This window comes from Anabrus simplex, chromosome 5 (assembly GCF_040414725.1).
Source record: "Anabrus simplex isolate iqAnaSimp1 chromosome 5, ASM4041472v1, whole genome shotgun sequence".
Lineage (NCBI taxonomy): Eukaryota > Metazoa > Arthropoda > Insecta > Orthoptera > Tettigoniidae > Anabrus > Anabrus simplex.
In genome coordinates this window covers 266964667-266986204 of record NC_090269.1, presented here as the reverse complement: position 1 = coordinate 266986204, position 21538 = coordinate 266964667, and the positions used below count along the sequence as shown (strand labels likewise).

General features: G+C 39.1%; 1 protein-coding gene across 1 annotated transcript in view; it reads left to right on the top strand.

Moving 5' to 3' along the window:
• Nucleotides 1-12262: 12262 nt before the first annotated feature.
• The window catches only part of LOC136874828 (venom serine carboxypeptidase), a 30560-nt gene continuing 21284 nt past the window's right edge, over nucleotides 12263-21538 (top strand). The window contains exons 1-4 of the mRNA XM_067148505.2: nucleotides 12263-12722; nucleotides 20798-20981; nucleotides 21108-21248; nucleotides 21350-21424. Coding sequence (XP_067004606.2) covers nucleotides 12402-12722; nucleotides 20798-20981; nucleotides 21108-21248; nucleotides 21350-21424 — 721 coding nt within the window. The 5' untranslated portion in view covers nucleotides 12263-12401. The remainder of the gene's footprint in view (nucleotides 12723-20797; nucleotides 20982-21107; nucleotides 21249-21349; nucleotides 21425-21538) is intronic.

The following is a 21538-nucleotide window of genomic DNA, read 5'->3' as shown; positions in this document are numbered from 1 at the left end:
CTGTCTTATATAATCAGAAAGAATGCTCTCCCAAAGTTTACATACAACGCATATCAAACTGACTGGCCTGCAATTTTCAGCTTTATGTCTATCACCCTTCCCTTTATATACAGGGACTACTATTGCAACTCTCCATTCATTTGGTAAAGTTCCTTCATGCAAACAAAAATCAAGCAAGTACCTCAGATATGGTACTATATCCCAGCCCATTGTCTTTAGTATATCCTCCAAAACCTTATCAATTCCAGCTGCTTTTCTACTTTTTAACTTTTGTATCTTACTGTAAATGCCATTGCTGCCATAGGTAAATTTTAATACTTCTTTAGTATTAGTCACCTCCTCTATCTGGACATTATCCTTGTAACCAACATGGGCCGATGACCTTCGATGTTAGGCCCCTTAAAACAACAAGCTTAAAACAACAAGCATGTAACCAACAATCTTTACATACTGCTGACTGAATACTTCTGCCTTTTGAAGATCCTCGCATACACACTCCCCTTGTTCATTAATTATTCCTGGAATGTCCTTCTTGGAACCTGTTTCTGCCTTAAAGTACGTATACATACTCTTCCATTTTTTACTAAAATTAGTGTAGCCACCAATTATGCTTGCCATCATGTTATCCTTAGCTGACTTCTTTGCTAGATTCAATTTCCTAGTAAGTTCCTTCAATTTTTCCTTGCTTCCACAGCCATTTCTAACTCTATTTCTTTCCCACCTGCACCTCCTTCTTAGTCGATTTATTTCCCTGTTATAATATAGTGGATCTTTACCATTCCTTACCACCTTTGTAGGTACAAACCTATTTTCACATTCCTCAACAATTGCTTTAAACCCATCCCAGAGTCTGTTTACATTTTTATTTACCGTTTTCCACCGATCATAGTTACTTATTAAAAACTCCCTCATGCCTGTTTTATCAGCCATATGGTACTGCCTAACAGTCCTAATTTTAATCTCTTCCTTTCTTTCACATTTATTTTAATTACCACAAAAACAGCTTCGTGATCACTAATACCATCTATTATTTCGGTTTCTCTATAGAGCTCATCGGGTATTACCAGCACCACATCCAGAACATTCTTCCCTCTAGTTGGTTCCATCACTTTTTGAATCAGGTGCCCTTCCCATATTAACGTATTTGCCATTTGCTGGTCATGCTTCCTGTCGTTCGCATTACCTTCTCAATTGACATTTGATAAATTGAGATCACCCGCTACGATCACGTTCCTTTCCTTATCGTTTCCCACATAGCTGATTATCTTATAAAATAATTCTGTATCAGCATCTGCGCTACCCTTTCCCGGTCTGTACACTCCAAAGACATCTAGTTGCCTATTATCTTTAGAAATGAGCCTTACCCCTAGAATTTCGTGCTTGTCGTCTTTAACTTTTTCGTAGCTTACAAATTCTTCTTTCACGAGAATGAATACTCCCCCTCCTAACATTCCTATCCTATCTCTACGATACACCCTCCAGTTCCGTGAGAAAATGTCTGCATCCATTATATCATTTCTCAGCCATGATTCAATTCCTATTACAATATCTGGTAAGTATATATCTATTAAATTAATTCTATTCCTTTCTTTACAATACTTCTACAGTTGAGCACTAACAGTTTTATGTCATCCCTACTTGATTTCCAGTTCCCTGTTCCCTAAACACCGCTCCCTAACGCACCCTGTTTCCCTTAATGTACCTCCCTATAACCCTTCTAAACAAATTTCCTAACTTATATGTACCACTGCGGTTTAAGTGAAGGCCATCTGAGCGCAGATCCCTATCTACTACCCACCCATTAGGATCTAGAAATTTCACTCCCAGTTTCCCACATACCCACTCCATAGTCTCATTTAAATCCCCAATCACCTCCCAGTCAGTATCCCTCCTACACAGTATTCCACTGATAACAATCTCCGCTTCTTTAAACTTCATCCGTGCTGCATTTACCAGATCCCACACATCCCCAACACATCCCCCTTAAGGGGGGTGAAAAAGGAGAGAAAGTGGGTGAATACCTTTTATGAAGATACAGGTATGTCAAAAACTGAAGATATTACAGACATGAAAACTGGTATTTGAAATTTCCATCAAAAATAAACAAACACGTATTTTTGTTTTGTTTTTTAGGAAAATCCAATTATTAGAGGATGAACAGGAGTGATAAAGGGTGTGAATTTTAAAGTATATCTCAGAAACGTAAATTGTTACACACGTGTAAATTGGTATTTGAAATCTCCTGTAAAGTAAAGAAACATAGATAATTTTGTACCGGGCGGTACACCTCTACGACGCAAGTTCAAATCTTGCGCCAATTGAAACTCCTCTACAGGAGAAACTTTGAACTTTAAAAACGGAATCAACTCAACTGTTTATCAGAAGATGTCACTGTGTGTATTTCGATTTGTTTTTGTTTCTCATTGATCAGCAAGTGTGGACATTCTCTTATAGATGTCACTGCTTTAAAAAGACTATGATCATGCACCCTGGTGCGAAATGAAGGAACTTTCGGAAGAATTTTTGTTTTCATAAGTTTGTTCTTAACTAAATTTCGTTCTTTCATTTGTGGGTTGGCAATATTAACCCTTTCTTTCCGCCTATTTTGAAGCTAGCCAATCAATAATTTCTGTATTTAATTTCCCACCTATCACAGGTTTCTTCTTCATTTTTGACGTGTAAATTTTAACCGACCAATAAAAGGTTGTGGGTGTGGCTGTTTCATTCAGGAAAGGTCTCGAATCTTCCACGAGGGTTTAAAAACTGCTGATTTTCTGGTCTCCTGGCGACTCGTACAACATCTAGCTTAGTGTGTGGATATACAGGAGGCGGGAAGCGCCTCTTTCTTCTGGAAGCAGCTCTTTAAAAGGTAATGGCCATTTAACATATTTTCTTGCTAACTCAGCAGTTTAACTCGCGGGGAAGGTTCGAAACTTTTAATATGTAACCAACCTTTTTGAAATATAAATCCCATTTCAGTCTATGTAAAAACTACAAATCTCTTTAACTGTAAAGCGGGGATAGATAGTGCTTTACCCTCTCGAGCTCCCCTTCATTTTGAAGTTGAGGTGACTACGTTTTCATAACCGTTTCTTCTTTTCCTTAATGTGTTAAAGTTTTCTCATACGAGTCACCTCCCTAGCTTGGGATTAGCCCCTGTGTAATCGGCCGAGCGCCACTTAGGTTTTAAAATGTGTATTTAGGAGTGCAAGTTCACGCCTCCAGTCCTCACTGTACTTTGGGCCAGTAACTTAACCTGTTGTTTTTCCTTCATGCGAAGGCCCTATAGGGTGGGTACAAGGTACCCCTGTTTCTTTGTAAGTGTACCTTGAGGGCAGTTAGAAGTAAAGTTTATTGTGGCCTTTGATAGGCTTGTAAAACTGAGAGCGGGTCTGCTCTTTCTTGTATTTTGATGTGTGCCTCCATGTACTAGGGGATGTCTGCGCTTATGTAAAGTTATAACTTCTAAATTTGAGCCAAGAGCTCACCATATGTAAAGAGAGGGGTTCAAAGCCCAAGAACTGTAAATTGTACTAATATTGTGCGTCTTTTATTTGTTTCTCTGCTACTTGGTACCTGTTACTCTGTTACTTGTTGATTTGGGAAAGAAAATATAACCTTGTTAAAGTTTTAAAATCAATTTTGGATTTGTAGTTAGACCCATTCCAGCCCGCACCTTCTTTTCACTTCTGCTGATCCACCAAACCTCGGAACAAATTTATTTTCGGAAAATCCACTTAAGGGGAACTGAAAAAGGGGGCGAGTTTTAAAAATGAGAATATCTCCAGAACATCTCATAATCTTAACATGTTACAGACGTGAAAGTTAGTATTGTACTCTCTTTTAAAAATAAGGAAACATGTGTTATTTGTTTTCGAAAAAAACACTTAACGGGGGTAAAAAGGACTGAAAAGGGGGTTGAATTATTTTTGTTAGGATAGTGGTATCTCAGAAACTAAAGATGTTACAGAGGTGAAAATTAGTATTTGGAGTCTCCCTTAAAAGAAAAACATACGTATTTTTGTTTTCGGATAATCTACTTGGGGAAGGGGGCGAAAATACGTAAAGAAGGAGTTGAATTCTGTTTAGGATGATACTTATATCTCAGAAACCGAAGATGTTGCAGACGTGAAAGTTGGCATTTTGGATTTCCTTAAAAAAATAATCACGTATTTATTGTTTTCGGAAAGTCCACTTAAGGGAGAGAGGGATGGAAAGAAATGGAGTGGAATTCTTTTTATGAGGATACTTATATCTCGAAAACTGAAGATGTTACAGGCGTAAAAACTGGTATTTAGAATCTCTTTTAAAAATAAAGAAGCACGTATTTTTTGTTTTCGGAAAATCCGTTTAAGGGGGTGAAGCGAATTGAAAAAGTTGATGAATTTTTGAAATGAGTACTGGTATATCTAAAGTATACGTCAAGAACTTAACATATAACAGATGTGAAACTTGGTATTTTAGAAGTACTTTAAAAATACAGGAACACGTTCTTTTTTTTTTTTTTTTGGAAGGGGCACTTAACGGGAGTGAAAAGTGAAAATGAGTTAAATTATTCGTTAAGAGGATACTTATATTTCAAAAACTGAAGGTGTTACATACGTGAAAATGATATCTGGAATCTCCTTTAAAAATAAAGGAACATGTATTTTTTGTTTCCGAAAATCCACTTAGTGGGGGGAGGACTGATAAAGATATTTTAATGGGGATACTTAAGGCTTATATCTCAAAAACTGGAGATGTTACAGACGTGGAAATAGGTAACCGGAATCTATTTTAAAAATAAAGAAACTTGTGGTTTTTTGTTTTTTCTACTTACAGAAGAGTGTTTCGCATATGTACAGTTCTACGTAGCATGGTCATCTTAGCCTCAAAAGTAAATGCCAAAAACGAAAAACGTGGTTTACAAAGTGTTTCTGGGATAAATGGTGCTCAATTTTTCGGTGAGGGTTTTTTTGGGGGGGGGATTTTCAGAGAACGTCTTAGTACAGTACTGAGGAACGATTACTTTTAACAAATTACGAAAACCATGCGAGCGAAGACGCGGGTAACTGCTAGTTCCGTATGTACGTAATTTTCACATCAGTTCCTCAGTGATGGTATCATTTAAATGTAATCATCATTGTATATCAAAATGGCAAAAACAGCTGATAAGGTCAGCCTAAAGATCTCAATTTGCCCTTCTCTTTTCTGTCAAAGTTGTCAAGAAAGAGGTGTCTGAAAAGGTACTGTGGCCGCCCCCCGATCGAACAGTCCACCGGCTGCCACTGGTAGACTTAGTAAAGTTAAGAATTCTGTAAATTGTGGTGTGTTACGTACGTGAAAATTGCATTGATGTGTTTATTGACAAAGAATTCAATGTTTTAAGAACGTGTTATTGGGATGAAGAAAATAAAAATGAAGAAACGGGAGTCGAGGAAGAAACATTAAAGCAAAGAAGGTCATGTATATGCAAATAATTGCATTGGAATATTCGACTTGGCGATGAGGACTCAGTCAGGATATGCTATTTTGGTACGGTATTTAGATAGATAGATAGATAGATAGATAGATAGATAGATAGATAGATAGATAGATAGATAGATAGATAGATAGATTGTTAGAGATGTCTTCATTGACAAAGCACAGTATGTCAATACATTGCTATTTGACGAAGAAAATAAGGAAACAACAATACCGGTACATAAAACAAAAATCATTGTTGAGTTTCATTATTTCTATAAATATTAACGAGCAACTTTCGTCATTCTATCCAAATCTGCCCCCTGGTTTACAAGGCCTGGCCGTCAGGTATCTACGCCTAAACCACTATCAACATGTTTCGCAGTTTAGTACAGGAAAATATGTCAGTGTCCAGTATTGTCTATAGTGTATTTGTTAAGGTCTAACATTGGAGATGGTCTTGGCTTAGCGCCATAGACGTGTCAACGTTGCCTACGTCAAATACAGTAGAGATAATATGCGACACTGAGCGAGATATCGAGAGACACCTACTGGAGCTCACTCTAGCGGATAGACTTGAACAGTACTGATTCTCTCATAAGAGCACGTGTATTTTTGTGTGAAGTTTTTGGTGTTATTTATGCGTTTTCAGTGAGTTGACATAAATAAATAGTAATATGTGTCATTCCTTGATATCTCCTCTCAACATGAGAGGAAAGGTATGTGCTGTGTTTGGCTGCAGTAATTACGAAGAAAAAAATGCGCGGTCGTTCTTCAGGTTCCCTCGTGACAAGAACATGTAAGTAATATTGTGTTTGCATATATATTCTTCCAGTGACAGAGATTTTTATAGTACTTCATAATCTTCTGACCTGCTCGACCCATATTTTAACTGGCATAAAATGTAATACGCATATTTTATTCTATAGTGCAGCAGTTAACCTTCAATACCGATGTGTGTTGTAGGTGTGATCTGTGGGTTTTGAAATGTCACAGAAGTGATTTGGATAAAGTGTACAAGAAAGAAGGGACGTTACGCTTATATAAGAATTATAAGATCTGTTCAGATCATTTCCAGGCCAGCGACTTTAGAAATCCTCGACTATACAGCCAAGGGTATGCTACATTTTTACTCTAATTGTACGTAAATATTCCTCAAAGCATCACTATCGACAACATTTTCATATTTTTCTTTCTTTAATCCCTCTTCTCAGATTAAAGCCGTTAGTAGGTTTCAGGTTATGACGAAAATTGTCCGGCTTTTAAATGTTAATACATTGCATCATGTGTGTAAGGAATGTGCCGATATTTTTATTGACAAGTGTCTTAATGTGATGATACAATGTTTTTTTTAAATGAGAAAAAAGACAAATCCAACCGTAAAAGTTCAGGCAGGAATGCTAAAGCTAAAAAAGTAATGCATAAATGAAGGATCAAGCCATTTCACAGCAGTCCATTTCATACCTTGTTTATGTGTCTAATTTCAGTCTTTGAATAATAACCTTTTAAATAATTCTTCATTCATTTATCCAGAATTTCTTTAGCAACTTCGAAGTTAATATCTCAATAACACTTTCTTTCTAGACGTAATTTATTTATCCATTTCCGTATATACATTTCGTCCCCCATAAGTCCAACCCCTCGTCCACGTCGTGGGGGACGGGCAATGGTGCGAAGTAGGGGATAGCCTGTAAGGGTGAAGTACAGCGGGGACCTTGTGTGCCCCAGGACCGCTACGGTAGCTGTGAAGGCCTTACAGGAACCCTGAAAAGTAACAGCTAACGGGGCTCTGGTGAAGTCCTTAACGGCAACTGAGACGGAGAAGGAGACCTTTGGTACGGCAAAGTTGGCGGAGGAGGCAACCCTTCCTCTTGGGGTAAAATAAAGAGGAAAACCACTGCCTTGTGGTGAAGAGGGATCTTCAAAGGCTAAGGGAGACTACCCCAACAGAAAACAGCAGGCTTGGAGGCGTAGGTGGCAGTCCCACCACCAAGCTCGGGTGCTGTGGGCCAATGATTCGCACAACCTTAAATTACCTTATTACAGAAACATCAACAATGAGAAACCGGACTAATCCAAAGATGACAACCTTTGGCTTGAAAAGGCTAACGAAAATTGGGCTATGGAATGTGAGGACTCTGCGGGAAAGTGGAAGGCTACGACAGGCAGTGGCATGTATGAGGAGTTATGGCCTGAACATCCTAGGTTTGAGTGAAGTAAGATGGAGTGAGTTTGGGGAATTGGCAACTCATGAATGAGCTACATTTGTATACTCTGGAAGACCAGAGGGTGACGGAGCGAGTTATGGAGGTGTGGGTATATTAATGGATAAGGAGGCCAAGAGGAGCCTTATGGAGTGGTACCCAGTGATGGAAAGGATAATAGTGGCACATTTTAAGACCAATATTAGAAACATTGTGTTGATAGTATGTTATGCACCTACTGAGTCGGCGGAGGAGGAAGACAAACAGGCGTTCTATGGACATCTTAATAGAACGGTTAAGAAACAGAAAAGGAAGGATATCATCCTAGTTGGAGGAGACTTGAATGCAAAAGTGGGACAGGACAACGAAGGACTTGAACATATTAAGAGAAGGCATGGTTTAGGGGAACGAAATGAGAATGGACAGCTGTTTGTGGACTTCTCTGCAAGCCACGATTTGGTTCTTGGTGGTACTATATTTCCACATAAAGACTGCCATAAGGTGACATGGGTATCACCGGATCATAGGACAGAAAACCAGATAGATCATGTGGCTACTGGACGAAGGTGGAGGAGTTCATTGTTGGATGTGAGGAATAAGAGAGGTGCGGACATTGGTAGTGATCACCATCTTGTTGTGGCTACCTTTAGAATGAAGATACAGGCACAAAAGAGAAGGACAGAGCAAATAAGGAAGCAATATGATGTTGGAAAGCTAAGGGATGACAGAAATGTGAAAGAAGCCTTCAGGATAGAACTAAAGAATCGATTCCATGCACTCACTGAGGTGGAGGATGAAACTATTGAGGAAAAATGGGTGAAGACTAGATCTGTATTTACTGAAGTAAGTGAAAATATCCTGGGTTTTAAGGACAGGAGGAAAAAAGACTGGATGACTGACCAGACATGGGAAATCAGACAAAGGAAAGAGATAAAGGAAGTAATGAATGAAGACACGAGCAAGGAAGGCAGAATTGCAATCCAAATATGCTGCGAAGAATAAGGAAGTAAAGAGAAGTGTGAGGAGAGATCAAAGGAAATGGATAGATGACCTATCTCAACAAGCAGAGGAGGCAGCCAGAACGGGAAATCTTAGAGAACTCTATACCATCACCAGAGTTCTGGCAAGGAAGCAGATGCAGAAAAACCGTCCAGCCAGAAACAAAGATGGTGTCCTCCTAACAAAATCCGAGGATCAACTGAAGCAATGGCAGGAACATTTCTCTGCGGTGTTAAACCACTCCTTGGAGGAGCAAGTAGATGCAGGAGAAGGCGAAGAAGAAGAGGAAGAAACCCAGCCTGACCCAAGGATTAAAGTCTGTATTCCAACAGTGGAGGAAATCAAGCGGGCATTGAGAGAGTTACATATTGGTAAGGCAGCAGGTGTTAACAATATTCCAGCAGAAGTCATGAAGGTTGATATGGATACCACTGCCAACATATTGCAGCCGCTATTTGAGAAGATATGGCTTAATGGAGAAATGCCGACAGATTGGAAATGTGGGTTGCTAGTGAAGTTGCCAAACTGTAACAACTGGAGGGGCATTACGCTTCTTTAAATCCCTAGCAAAGTCTTCACCAGGGTTCTGTTGAACAGAATTAAGGAGTATATCAACTTGAGGCTCCGACGGGAACAAGCAGGCTTTCGATCGAATCGCTCGTGTGTAGACCAAATAAACACATTGAGGATAATTCTGGAGCAATGTGTTGAATGGTCATCTCGCCTCTATGCAGTGTTCATCGATTTCGAAAAAGCTTTTGATTCGATCAACAGAGAAGCTATGTGGAAGAAAGTGAAGCGGTATGAAGTGCCATCACAAATTACCAACCTCATTCAGGAAACATACCGTGATTATACATGCAGAGTCATACATGAGGGCCGTGTATCTGAGCCTATATCCGTACGTTCAGGAGTACGTCAAGGTTGTATCCTCTCGCAAACCATGTTCCTGGTGGTGATTGATGCGGTAATGCGGAATGTAACGCGAAATATGAAACGCGGTATCCAGTGGGGATTGGCTAATAGGTTAGAAGACCTAGACTTCGCTGACGATGTGTGTCTCCTGTCTGAGGCACATGGTGAAATGCAATCAAAGACTGAAGACTTGGTAAAAGAAGGAAAAAAGGTGGGACTAACGATTAACTCAAAGAAGACCAAGGCCCTAAGGATGAACACCAACAAACTAGACCCATTTGTCTTCAGTGATGAACCTATAGAGGATGTGGATAGTTTCACCTACTTGGGCAGTGTAGTTACCAGAGATGGAGGAGCAGTACAGGATGTTTCTCAACGTATACAAAAAGCAAATGGTGCCTTTGTTCGGCTCTATCCGGTATGGAAGAACAACAAAATATCTATCAGGACCAAACTTCGCATTTTCCGAAGTAATGTCAAGGCTGTTCTACTGCATGGGTCTGAGACCTGGTAGGTGACTAAAGTGATTACCTCCAAGTTGCAGACCTTTGTCAACCGATGTTTAAGGAAGATTTTAAACATCTACTGGCTGGAAGTAATCTCTAATTATGAACTATGGAGAAGGACGGGTGAAACCGAGATGGCCATACAGATAAAGCGGCGGAAATGGAAATGGATAGGGCATACGTTGAGGAAAGGGAATGAAGCCATTGAGAGAGAGGCACTGGATTGGAACCCGCAGGGTAAAAGGAGGAGAGGAAGGCCCAAACAAACGTGGCGAAGATCTGTACACATGGAGGCAATGGAAGAAGGCAAGACCTGGAGAGAGGTGAAGAGGTTGGCTGGCAACAGGATCAGATGGAGATGCTTTGTTGATGCCCTATGTTCCACAAGGAACAACAGGAATTAAGTCAAGTAAGTCAAAGTATATACATTTCCATTGATATTTGAATTTAGCGCGATTTGTTCAGGTCAAGTCACTAGGAGCGCCACCGTCGAATTGTCTCCCATTTTAACAAGGCGAAATCCGTAAGTGTCGCGTATTATCTCTACTGTATTTGCCTACGTTACCATATGACAAAACGCCATTTTTCGCGACACTGTTGCTGATTCCATACTCCAACTCTTGAAAAACGATGCCTATAATACTAGAGTCGGCAGAGAACAAGCGTGAGTTTACCGGAAAAGGAAGGATAGGAAAGATGTAAAGTGAGGACCATATCACAAGTAGGCCTACTCTAAGTAGAAGCAGTTCCGAAATCAAGTAGGATACCTTTCCCTTTTAGCCCACCCAGTGTCTATCGTCTGCCACTGAGATGAAGTGCGTTAGTAGTTGCACAATTTAGGTTTGTTTTTTTACTTCGTTAATGACTTTTTTCCTAATATCAAAGGATTACAACACTTTCCTCTTCGACACAAACCAAAAATCTTTACCAGTGACATAGAAACTCTATACTTGCGATCAGATCCTTAAAGGCCGGTCTCCACTGTTTAACATTTAACACCAACATGTTAAATTTAACATGTTACAGTTGACATGTATATTGTGATTGTGTCTTTCAATTGACTTTGCATGTTAACTCAGAATGTTGAGTTAACACTTTTAACATGTTGACGTGTTTTCCGCTCCAAGTGGAAAACATGTCAAGTCAATTCGTTGTTCGTGCGATGTCGGCACAGCTTCGGCAACTTCCATGATGTTTCCATGCCAACACATAACCTAAACGACGCAAACGACGTGCTCCTCATATAGTAGGATTATAATTACCGGTACAACACTCCGCAACACTCCTTCTCTTTGTTATAAGCTACAAATACAGTACACGCACGTGTGTCGTTCTCTCTGCACTATACTAAAATGTATAGTCAGAAATGGAGTAGAGCAAGGAGATTACTCTGGACTTAATTAATGATATAATATAAAGGCCTTATTTGTGGGATGTCTCATCAGAGGAATACAGATATAAAGCGAAGAAAGCCGACAGTTTCCTGGAACTCGAAAATATCTATAATTGTTCCCGCGAGTAAATCGAAAAAAAAAAAAAAAAAAAAAAACTAGCGTCCCTCCGCTACCAGTACAGTCGAGAATTGCAGAAAGTTCAGAAAATTCGGTAGTCGGGAGCGGACGAAGTTTATACTTCAAAGTGGTTTGCTTTTGAAGCAATGAGCAGAGTGAGGGGAGAAAATGTGCCTAATAAAACTGCATTTCTAAATCATAACAAGAAGCAACAGTGGCAATAACAAAGGCCAATTCCTCTTCATTTGAGTCCATTGTCCTTATTTAAAAATACTAGACACCATCTAAATGTATTACCATAAACTGATATGATGAACTACCTGTATATAAACAAAGAATGTCAAGTTTTTAACATGTTTATTAAGTGTGGACACAATGTTAAATGCAACAGTTTTTGACATTTAACATTTAACATGCTAATGGTGTCACCAGTTAACATTTAACACTTTTAACATTTAACATGTTGTTGTTAAATGTTAATCAGTGGAGACCGGCCTTAACGCTCATGAATCACGAGTTATTTCAACTTAAAATTCAAGGAATTTTGGTAACCTCCCGGGTTTCACAGGGGTTTTAAGCATTATTAGTTGGCAGCTCTGCTGTCCATTGTGAACTATCTTGTCAGTTGATGCTCTCTGAATGTCTGCTGTGAATTTTCTTGTCAGTTGATACTCCTTGAACGTTGTCACATGTCATAATCATATGGTCAAGTCATTCGCCGGTGCCAAAGGTTGAAGTTTGAATGTGGAAATATGAGAGATCTCTGACTGGACTTTTACTCAGTGACTGTACAATTCAGGGTCTGTGCAGAACTACTCATAGATATGGGTCTGTCAACCACCGTAAAATTTGCCTTTTTAGACGTGTTCATGTTTATATGTTTATATTTAGCATGCGTTAGTATTGTGTCATGCTCTATAAATCCGTATCCTCCGATTAAACAAGTACCTGTAAGAAACGTAGCGGCAGCAGGAAATCCATTGTTTTTAACTCCACTAATAGAAGCTGGAAAAATTAAAGAAGCCCGAAGTGCTGCCAAGGTTCTTCCGCTCCCTGGTGATGAAGGAATCAAGAGCTACGCTGGATACTTGACTGTCAACAAGCAATTTAATTCGAACTTATTCTTCTGGTTCTTTCCGTCTGAAGTAAGTGCTTTTCATATGAATATTTTGGAAATGCATTTTAGATCTGTGTGTGCATTGCCACCTCGATATAAGTGAACGCAAACTAGAGGCCTAAGCCTGTTCCAAAAATGTATGTTTAAATTATTATCCACCAAGGATAGGAAATTTCAATGGAAATGGTTTGTTTATAACAATAAAAAGTTCCTTATTCATTCAGGGGTCACACATTCTTCATGTTTTGCATTTAACTTGGCTAAGAATTGTTTTTATGGCAAGTTTATATGTTGTAAATATCCTAATCTGACCGAAAAAGTCAGTCTTACTACTGTGACAGGTTGCTATGCTTTCTTATTGAACTGTAGATCTAACTGCGAGTCTAGTGAAGCAAAATTTCTGTTTCTGTACACAGGATAAGTTACCGGTAACCAGGGTTGTTTTTTTTTTTTTTTTTTTTTTTTTTCACAATACCACTGTAAAATCTATTTGACAGTAGCCTGATTCCACCAAAGTGACTGGTTAGGATGACACATTTTGGCTGGTATTGTCTGGTAAAACTACAACTCTATAGTAATGCCAAATAATAGTTGTGGTAGGAAAAGGCTAGGAAAACAACAGATAGGGAATCTGCCACCTGGGCGACTGCCCTAAATGCAGATCAGTATTGATTGATTGATTGAGAATGAAACTCTCTGCTTCATCACAAATATAGTTTTCAATTAAAGAGAGATGAATCAGGAAAGGTGACCTCTTTTCATGAAAGAATTGTTTTCACTGTCCCAATACAGACTTTTGGCTGTTCTCATAACTTCTCAGATGAAACCCAAGTTTCATCACTCATAAAAACAAGGATTTATAATTCCGTAAAGCATTTTAGAGGTAGAACCTGTAGACTTATTACGTTCTTGGGAGAGCTGCTGGATCAATTTTTTCAGACTCTGTTTCATTCTTGCTCAGATATCTTGAAACTGTACATATGTGAGAACTTGTTTAAGATACCACTTCTTCATATTAGAAACAGCTTGTCTCTCCACTTCTTAAACAAAATGCAGGACAGTACTTTCTGATGGCTAAGGAGCCTCCAGATGATGACTAAAATTTACATAAACATATTTCATACCACTTCTTCTTTAAATATCCGCTGCTCTCTAGTATATCACATCACAGCTGTTACATATTTGACACATTCATACAAACCTGCTCAGCTGCAACTAACAGATGGTGTGGTACAGCCTGGCCTTGGGTCCACCCACCATGTCAGTCAGCCACATGATGCCAGGCCCAGTTCAGCCTGGTGTTGCCCGCCAGATGGCAGAGCGTGTGTAACACTAGGCTCTGAATGCCCTGTATCTGTTATGACCTTGACACATAATTAAATGGCAATAAAAGATCCTTCATTAAAGTTCTTCTAGCTGTATGGATTTGCGAGAAGAATCTGTTTTACAGTTAATTTTCATTGAAAGATAAAGAATTTCTGCTTATTGGGTTATGTATAAGCTACTGAGGATTCGGACAGCTCTCAGCTACCATTTTATCCTCTCTGCAAGAAAGCCTGTCAATACCAGAAATTAATATAGATGTTTAAATACAAAATATTTATTCATTCAGCTCCAGTAGTATTATGTGTAACAAATTGTGCTGGGTGGACCATTCAGTGTACTCTAACCATTCTCTCATTAGAAATTTTTTTTGGTACTTTTGTATTTATTTATTGCATTTTATTTTATGCTATCAGGCCCAACAGACTGCACACCACTATAAGTAGAAAAGTGGACGTTCATCATACAGTAGGATAATTGTAATATATATAACGTACAATCTTTCTCATACTTTGAGGAACTGAAGACTGAATTCTTTCCACTTCTGTTACTATTTCCCATTTAGAACACAAATTTGTTATAGTGGAAAGTGAGAGTGTATCGTGCAACATCACACTCCTAGGTGGACCAGTCAGGAATGAAGAACCACATGAAGAGTACGTCATTAATATAAGTTACACATGTCAACAATTATCAGAAGGGCGGATTTAGGTTTTTGATATAAATGGTTCTACACATCTCAATAATATTAATATATTCCTAATTTATATATATTTTTAAAATATTCTGTGATTTGATAGAATCTGATTATGTTCATTCAAGAATGAAACATATTCTGTTTTCATGAAGTCATTTCTTTTCAGGTATAATCTGTTATTATATGTTTTCTTTTTCAGGTATTTTGTAAATTTTATTCAAAAGTAGTTTTGACAAACTGAAGAACCTAAGTTACAAACTAGGAACACTAGTTATGATAGTGGTGATGACTGTTGTTTTAAAGGGGAAAAACAAAATTATTAAATCCTTTTAATATTAATTAAGTTTAATCCGAAAAGGGAAAAAAAGTTCTGAACCTTGAAGTAAGAATAAAGATTGGCAAGTCCACAAAAGTGGTGGTGGTGATTATTGTTTTAAGGCCAGGCTGAGTGGCTCAGACGGTTGAGGTGCTGGCCTTCTGACCCCAACTTGGCAGGTTCGATCCTGGCTTAGTCTGGTGGTATTTAAAGGTGCTCAAATATGTCAGCTTCAAGTCGGTAGATTTAGCCTACTGGCCTACTAAATTCCGGCACCTTGGCAACTCCAAAAATCATAAAAATAGTTAGTGGAACACCAAGCAATTATTATTATTATTATTATTATTATTATTATTATTATTATTATTATTATTATTATTATTATTATTATTATTATTATATAATTTGCTGGGGCCATCAAGGACCACGTTAAGTCTTGTTGTATTTGACACTGAACTTGGCCTTCTTTAGAGCCCAAATTTCCCTCACTCTTTGTGAGTGGGCCTGCTTACGCTCCTCTGTCTAAGGGGCACCGTGTCTTCTCTTCGGTTGCTCGTCTCGGTTTAGCCCGTTCGTCAATATTTTCTTGCGGAAGACATCTCTGTTAAGGGCGTCTTCAGCTGAGATATGTAGCATTTGCAGGTCTTCTTTGGTATTTCTAAACCAGGGAATTGTGGTTTTAGGGTTTGAATAAAAAAAGTGAAAGATTTCTTTAGTTAACTTTCTTCCGTCCATTCTTTTCAGATGACCGTAAAATCGTGCCCCTCTTTTTCTGATTGTGTCAGTAATTTTCTCTATTTTGCTGTAGACTTCCTTGTTGGATCTCTTTTGATGGATTCCATTTCTGTACTTTGATCCCAAGATTCTTCTCACAATTTTGCGTTCGTTTTTCTCCAGTTCTTCAAGGAGTCCTTTGTTGGCATTTAGAGACAGGGTTTCGGCTGCATATAGACATACTGGCTTCAGAACTGTTTCATAGTGACGTATCTTGGTGTTTTGGGAAAGGCATTTTTTGTTGTAGATTGTGCGGGTTGTTTGGTAGGCTATTTCCAGTTTGCGTACTCGCTTCTGAAGTGCTTCTTTGTCCAGTCCATTTTTCACGATGATCTCACCCAGGTATTTGAATTTGTCTACTCGGGTGATGTCCCCGTATTTTGTATGGAGTTTTGGTGGAGCCTCTTTGATGTTAGTCATTACTTCTGTTTTCTCAAACGATATCTGCAAACCAGTTTGTTCGTCAATTTCCTTTAAAATTTCAACTTGAGCTCTAGCGGTAAAAGAGTGGAATCGGAGGTAAGGCTTTTTGCGGATGATGTTATTCTCTATAGAGTGATAAATAAGTTACAAGATTGTGAGCAACTGCAACGTGACCTCGAAAATATTGTGAGATGGACAGCAGGCAATGGTATGTTGATAAACGGGGCGAAAAGTCAGGTTGTGAGTTTCACAAATAGGAAAAGTCCTCTCAGTTTTAATTACTGCGTTGATGGGGTGAAAGTTCCTTTTGGGGATCATTGTAAGTATCTAGGTGTTAATATAAGGAAAGATCTTCATTGGGATAATCACATAAATGGGATTGTAAATAAAGGGTACCGATCTCTGCACATGGTTATGAGGGTGTTTAGGGGTTGTAGTAAGGATGTAAAGGAGAGTGCATATAAGTCTCTGGTAAGACCCCAACTAGAGTATGGTTCCAGTGTATGGGACCCTCACCAGGATTACCTGATTCAAGAACTGGAAAAAATCCAAAGAAAAGCAGCTCGATTTGTTCTGGGTGATTTCCAACAAAAGAGTAGCATTACAAAAATGTTCCAATGTTTGGGTTGGGAAGAATTGAGAGAAAGAAGAGCTGCTCGACTAAGTGGTATGTTACAAGTAACTATTCTCATTTTGGTTCCGTATTGAAGTTGACGTATGTCTCAAGTATTATTACAATATTATTGAGACATAAGTGGTATGTTCCGAGCTGTCAGCTGAGAGATGGCGTGGAATGACATTAGTAGACGAATAGGTTTGAATGGCGTCTATAAAAGTAGGAAAGATCACAATATGAAGATAAAGTTGGAATTCAAGAGGACAAACTGGGGAAAATATTCATTTATAGGAAGGGGAGTTAGGGATTGGAATAACTTACCAAGGGAGATGTTCAATAAATTTCCAATTTCTTTGAAATCATTTCGGAAAAGGCTAGGAAAGCAACAGATAGGGAATCTGCCACCTGGGCGACTGCCCTAAATGCAGATCAGTATTGATTGATTGAGCGGTTTCTATGTCGTTTGAGAGAACAGCAATATCATTGGCAAATGCTAAGCAGTCTGTTGCAATCCCCTTGGATTTGGTTCCTATTCTCAATGGACTGTAGTTGGTTTCCTGTAATCTCACCCGCCAGGTTCTGATGATCTTTTCAAGAACACAGTTGAAGAGTATCAGGGATAGCCCATCACCTTGTCGGACTCCTGTTTTGATGTCAAAGGAATACAAGAGACATCCGTGGAACTTCACCTTGGATTTTGTATCGGTCAGGATGGCTCTAATTAATGCCAGCAGTTTCAAATCAACTCCAAATTCATTTAAGATGTTTAGCAAGACTTCCCTGTCAATGGAGTCATACGCTTTCTTAAAGTCCACAAAGACGGGCACATACTGCTTGGACCTTAGTGTATAATATCTGATGATCGTTTTGAGATTTTGGATCTGTTCAGCTGTTGAGCGACCTTTTCTGAACCCTCCTTGGTATTCACCTATTTGATGTTCCACTTGTGCTTCCAAACGCTCCAGGATGGCAAGTGATAGAATTTTGTAAGTCACGGGTAGCAAAGATATTCCTCTGTAGTTGTTGATGTTCTTCATGCTGCCTTTTTTGTGTAGTGGATGGATCAAAGCTATTTTCCAATCTTCGGGTAGGGTCTCCTTGTTCCAAATTTCTTCTGTTTGCTTTTGCAAGATATCAAGTGATTCCTCTGGGGCATATTTCCATAGTTCTGCTACTACTGAGTCTTCCCCCGGCGCTTTGTTATTTTTGAGACGGGCAATGTGGCGCTTGATTTCATCTCTGTCGGGTGGTCTGGAATCTGGGTACCTGAGTAAGGGTTCCTTGGTCTCAATGGCGCTTTGCGGTTTAGAGCAATTAAGTAAATTCTTGATGTAATCTGCCAGAATGCCACAATTTTCTTCATTTGACATCGCCAGTGTGCCGTCCTTTCGCTCAAAGCATAGAGATGGTGGTTTATAGCCAGTGAGTTTGCATTCGAAGGCTCTGTAGTACTCTCTGCTTTCATTCTTCCTAAAGTTTTGTTCTATCTTTTCAATGAGAGATTTTTCGTATTTACGTTTCTCAGTTCTGAACACCCTAGCTGCTTGGGCACGTTGGGTTTTGTAGGTTTCCCAATCATTTTCTGGTTTCGTAGAGTAGTACTGTTTCCACGCATTGAGTCTTTCTTGGAGGACTGATTCGCAGGTACTATTCCACCAGGCATGCTTTTTGCTTCTCTTGATTTCTGCAACGACTTTGGCGGCTTCAACAAGGAGACTTTTGACGTTGTTAAAGTCACAGTCATTTGGTCTAGCCTTCTCCTGGAATTCCTCGACCCTTTACCGAAGTTTATCATTGTCGAAGCGTGTGATCTGTTTGGTTGTCTTCCTTGTGTTTGCGGGAATTGGTTTGAATTTGATAAGAGACATATAATGATCTGAGGCCACATTGATGCCTTTCTTTACCTTGACATTCATAATCTCAGGGCTGTTTCTCCTGGAGATTGCATCATGATCAATTTGGAACTCTCCGAGAGCTTGGACGGGAGAACGCCAAGTCATTTGCTTTCTGGGTAGATGGCGAAAGTGGGTCGACATGACCTGCAGGTTGTGATTTTCGCAAATGGACACCAGTTTTTTGCCATTGGGATTGGTTCTTTTGTGAGCAGGGTGATTTCCTATAACTTTCTTGTACTTCCGTTCACGACCTAGTTGGGCATTGAAGTCACCCAGAAGAAGCTTGACATGGTGTTTGGGGATTTTGTTTAATTTTTCATCCAGTAGGTCCCAAAAATTATCAACTTCTTCTGGATCAGACTTGTTCTTATCGTTTGTAGGAGCATGTGCGTTAAGTAGGGCATAGGTTTTGTTCACGCATTTAATTGTGAGTATAGACAATCTGTCATTCACAGGTTCGAAATTTGCAACCGATTTAAGGATCTTAGTTCTAACAGCAAGCATCACAGCTCCATTGAGGATTCCTCTTTGCGCTTTGCTCTTGAAAAATCGGTAGCCTTCGGATTCAAAAATCTCTTCATCTGGGTACCTTGTTTCCTGTAGGGCCATTATGGATATCTGATTTTCGTGAAGAGCTTTGGTGAGGGTTTTCAGCTTGCCAGTTTGTGTAAGTGAATTTATGTTGGAAGTTGCTAGAAAGGTTTTAGATTTTGGCCTGAGTTTTTGACTCTTCGGGGTACACCGAGACGCTCCGACTCGTCTCTTGCATGATGTCGAGTCTCCCCCAGAATCCGAACGAGACTCGTGCGCCGTAGCGTTCACGACGAGGGATTTATCCGAAGATTTACCCCCTGGGGTATGTTTCTTGAAATGTTGTGCCATCATGCTTTTTGACTTGACTTTGCTTTGGACGGGTACCCATCCTTTTACAACTAGGGTTGTTAGCCCTAGAGGTTGCCTCAAGATGTTTTCTGGCTTCTGGTCATTTACCAGTCTTCGCCGTAACCCTGGCAAGGGACCAGTTTTTTTTCACGGTGGTATTTTATTTCCCTACTACCCTATGACTCTGCAGGCGGCAGAGCCAGCGAGCTTCCCCAATTCCAATGGGACACGCCCGATGGAGGTAACCGGTAAATCCCCAGATGGGTGTTATTATTATTATTATTATTATTATTATTATTATTATTATTATTATTATTATTATAAGAGGAAGTATAACTAGGCAATCTTCCTTGAGCAGTATTCTTTCAGATATGTTAAAACATTTTGTGGGGCCAATGACCTAGTTGTTTTGCCCCTTTAAACAACAAGCATCATCAAAACATTTTGAGCCTGTTGGCAGAATTCACAGCACCCTAATGTTCTCTACTAAATGCAGTATAACGTACAACTGTCAAACTTAAAACAAGTTAGAAGATCACAATAACAGCCAAAGTGTTTCATAGATGAATAAAGCAAACAATTCAATCAGCCATGAATTTACAGTTTCACTGAACAGAAGAGCATTGTTAAGACTATATGAGACAGGTTCAACTGTTTGTTAGGTGTAACCTACACACACAAAGATATTCAGCATCTTAATAGGCATTTTTGTTATTCTAGGCAGTAGAGAAGTAGATTATATTAAATTGTAGGTTTAATGGATACCCTTGGTCACTTAACACTATAGCCTACTCAAAACATTCAGATATCATTTCATAAGCAAAAGGAACAGCATATATTTACCTGTGATCCACATACAGCATCTTAAAACTATTTTAATGTGGGAATTCCATTAAAGATAATACAATTCTCCACCACTTCCTTGCCCTACCCAGGGGTCTCCTTCCTGTGAGGGGGCCGATGACCTAGCTGTTAGGCCCCTTTAAACATCATCATCAAACATCACCTTCCCGTGGGGATGAAATCCAGGAGCTTCCTGGGCCATCTGTGGTCTTCCATCCTACCCGCATGTCTAGCCACTGCAGTCGCTTGCTTCTGATGGTTTCTGCTATATTGGCATCTTGGAACAGTTCCCGTAACTCATGATAGTGTCTGATTCTCACTGTTTTCTTTACAGACCAATTTTACTTCTGACCCTGTGGTGCTCTGGCTTCAAGGAGGTCCAGGAGCATCATCTATGTATGGACTATTTACTGAAAATGGACCATTTTCAGTTGGAATAAACAATAAATTAGTACGAAGAAAATACGCATGGAGTCAATCTCATTCAGTGATCTACATTGACAACCCAGTTGGAACAGGTAAACTTTTATCTGGTGGAAAAGAAATTGGTTATCATTGCTTGAATAAAATATAGTTTTAAACATGTGGGTAAACATGTCTTTGGCATAATTTTGTAACATAATTACAACATCTGATTTTCTCAGGTTATAGCTTTACTGATGGAGGTTATGCTAGAAATGAAACTGCTGTTGGTAAAGATCTGTATAATGCTCTTCTCCAGTTCTTCACCTTATTCCCAGAATTGCAGGAAAATGCCTTCTTTGTGACTGGAGAATCATATGGAGGTAAGTACTACTTGTCTTTGTGTTGAAATCTTACATATTGTATTTTAATGGTGAATTTCCATGAAATATAGAATTGCATTTATACATTTCATTCTTTTTAGGAAAATATGTTCCAGCTGTGTCCTATACTATCCACAAAAATAATCCACAAGCAGAATTGAAAATAAATTTTCAAGGTAAGTAAGGTTGGAGATAACAGTGAAGACAGTACTGGTATGTTAGGGGTATGGCTAATATACTGTATATTCCTGGTGAAAAAACACATTTCCCACCACAGTTCATCAGATTTT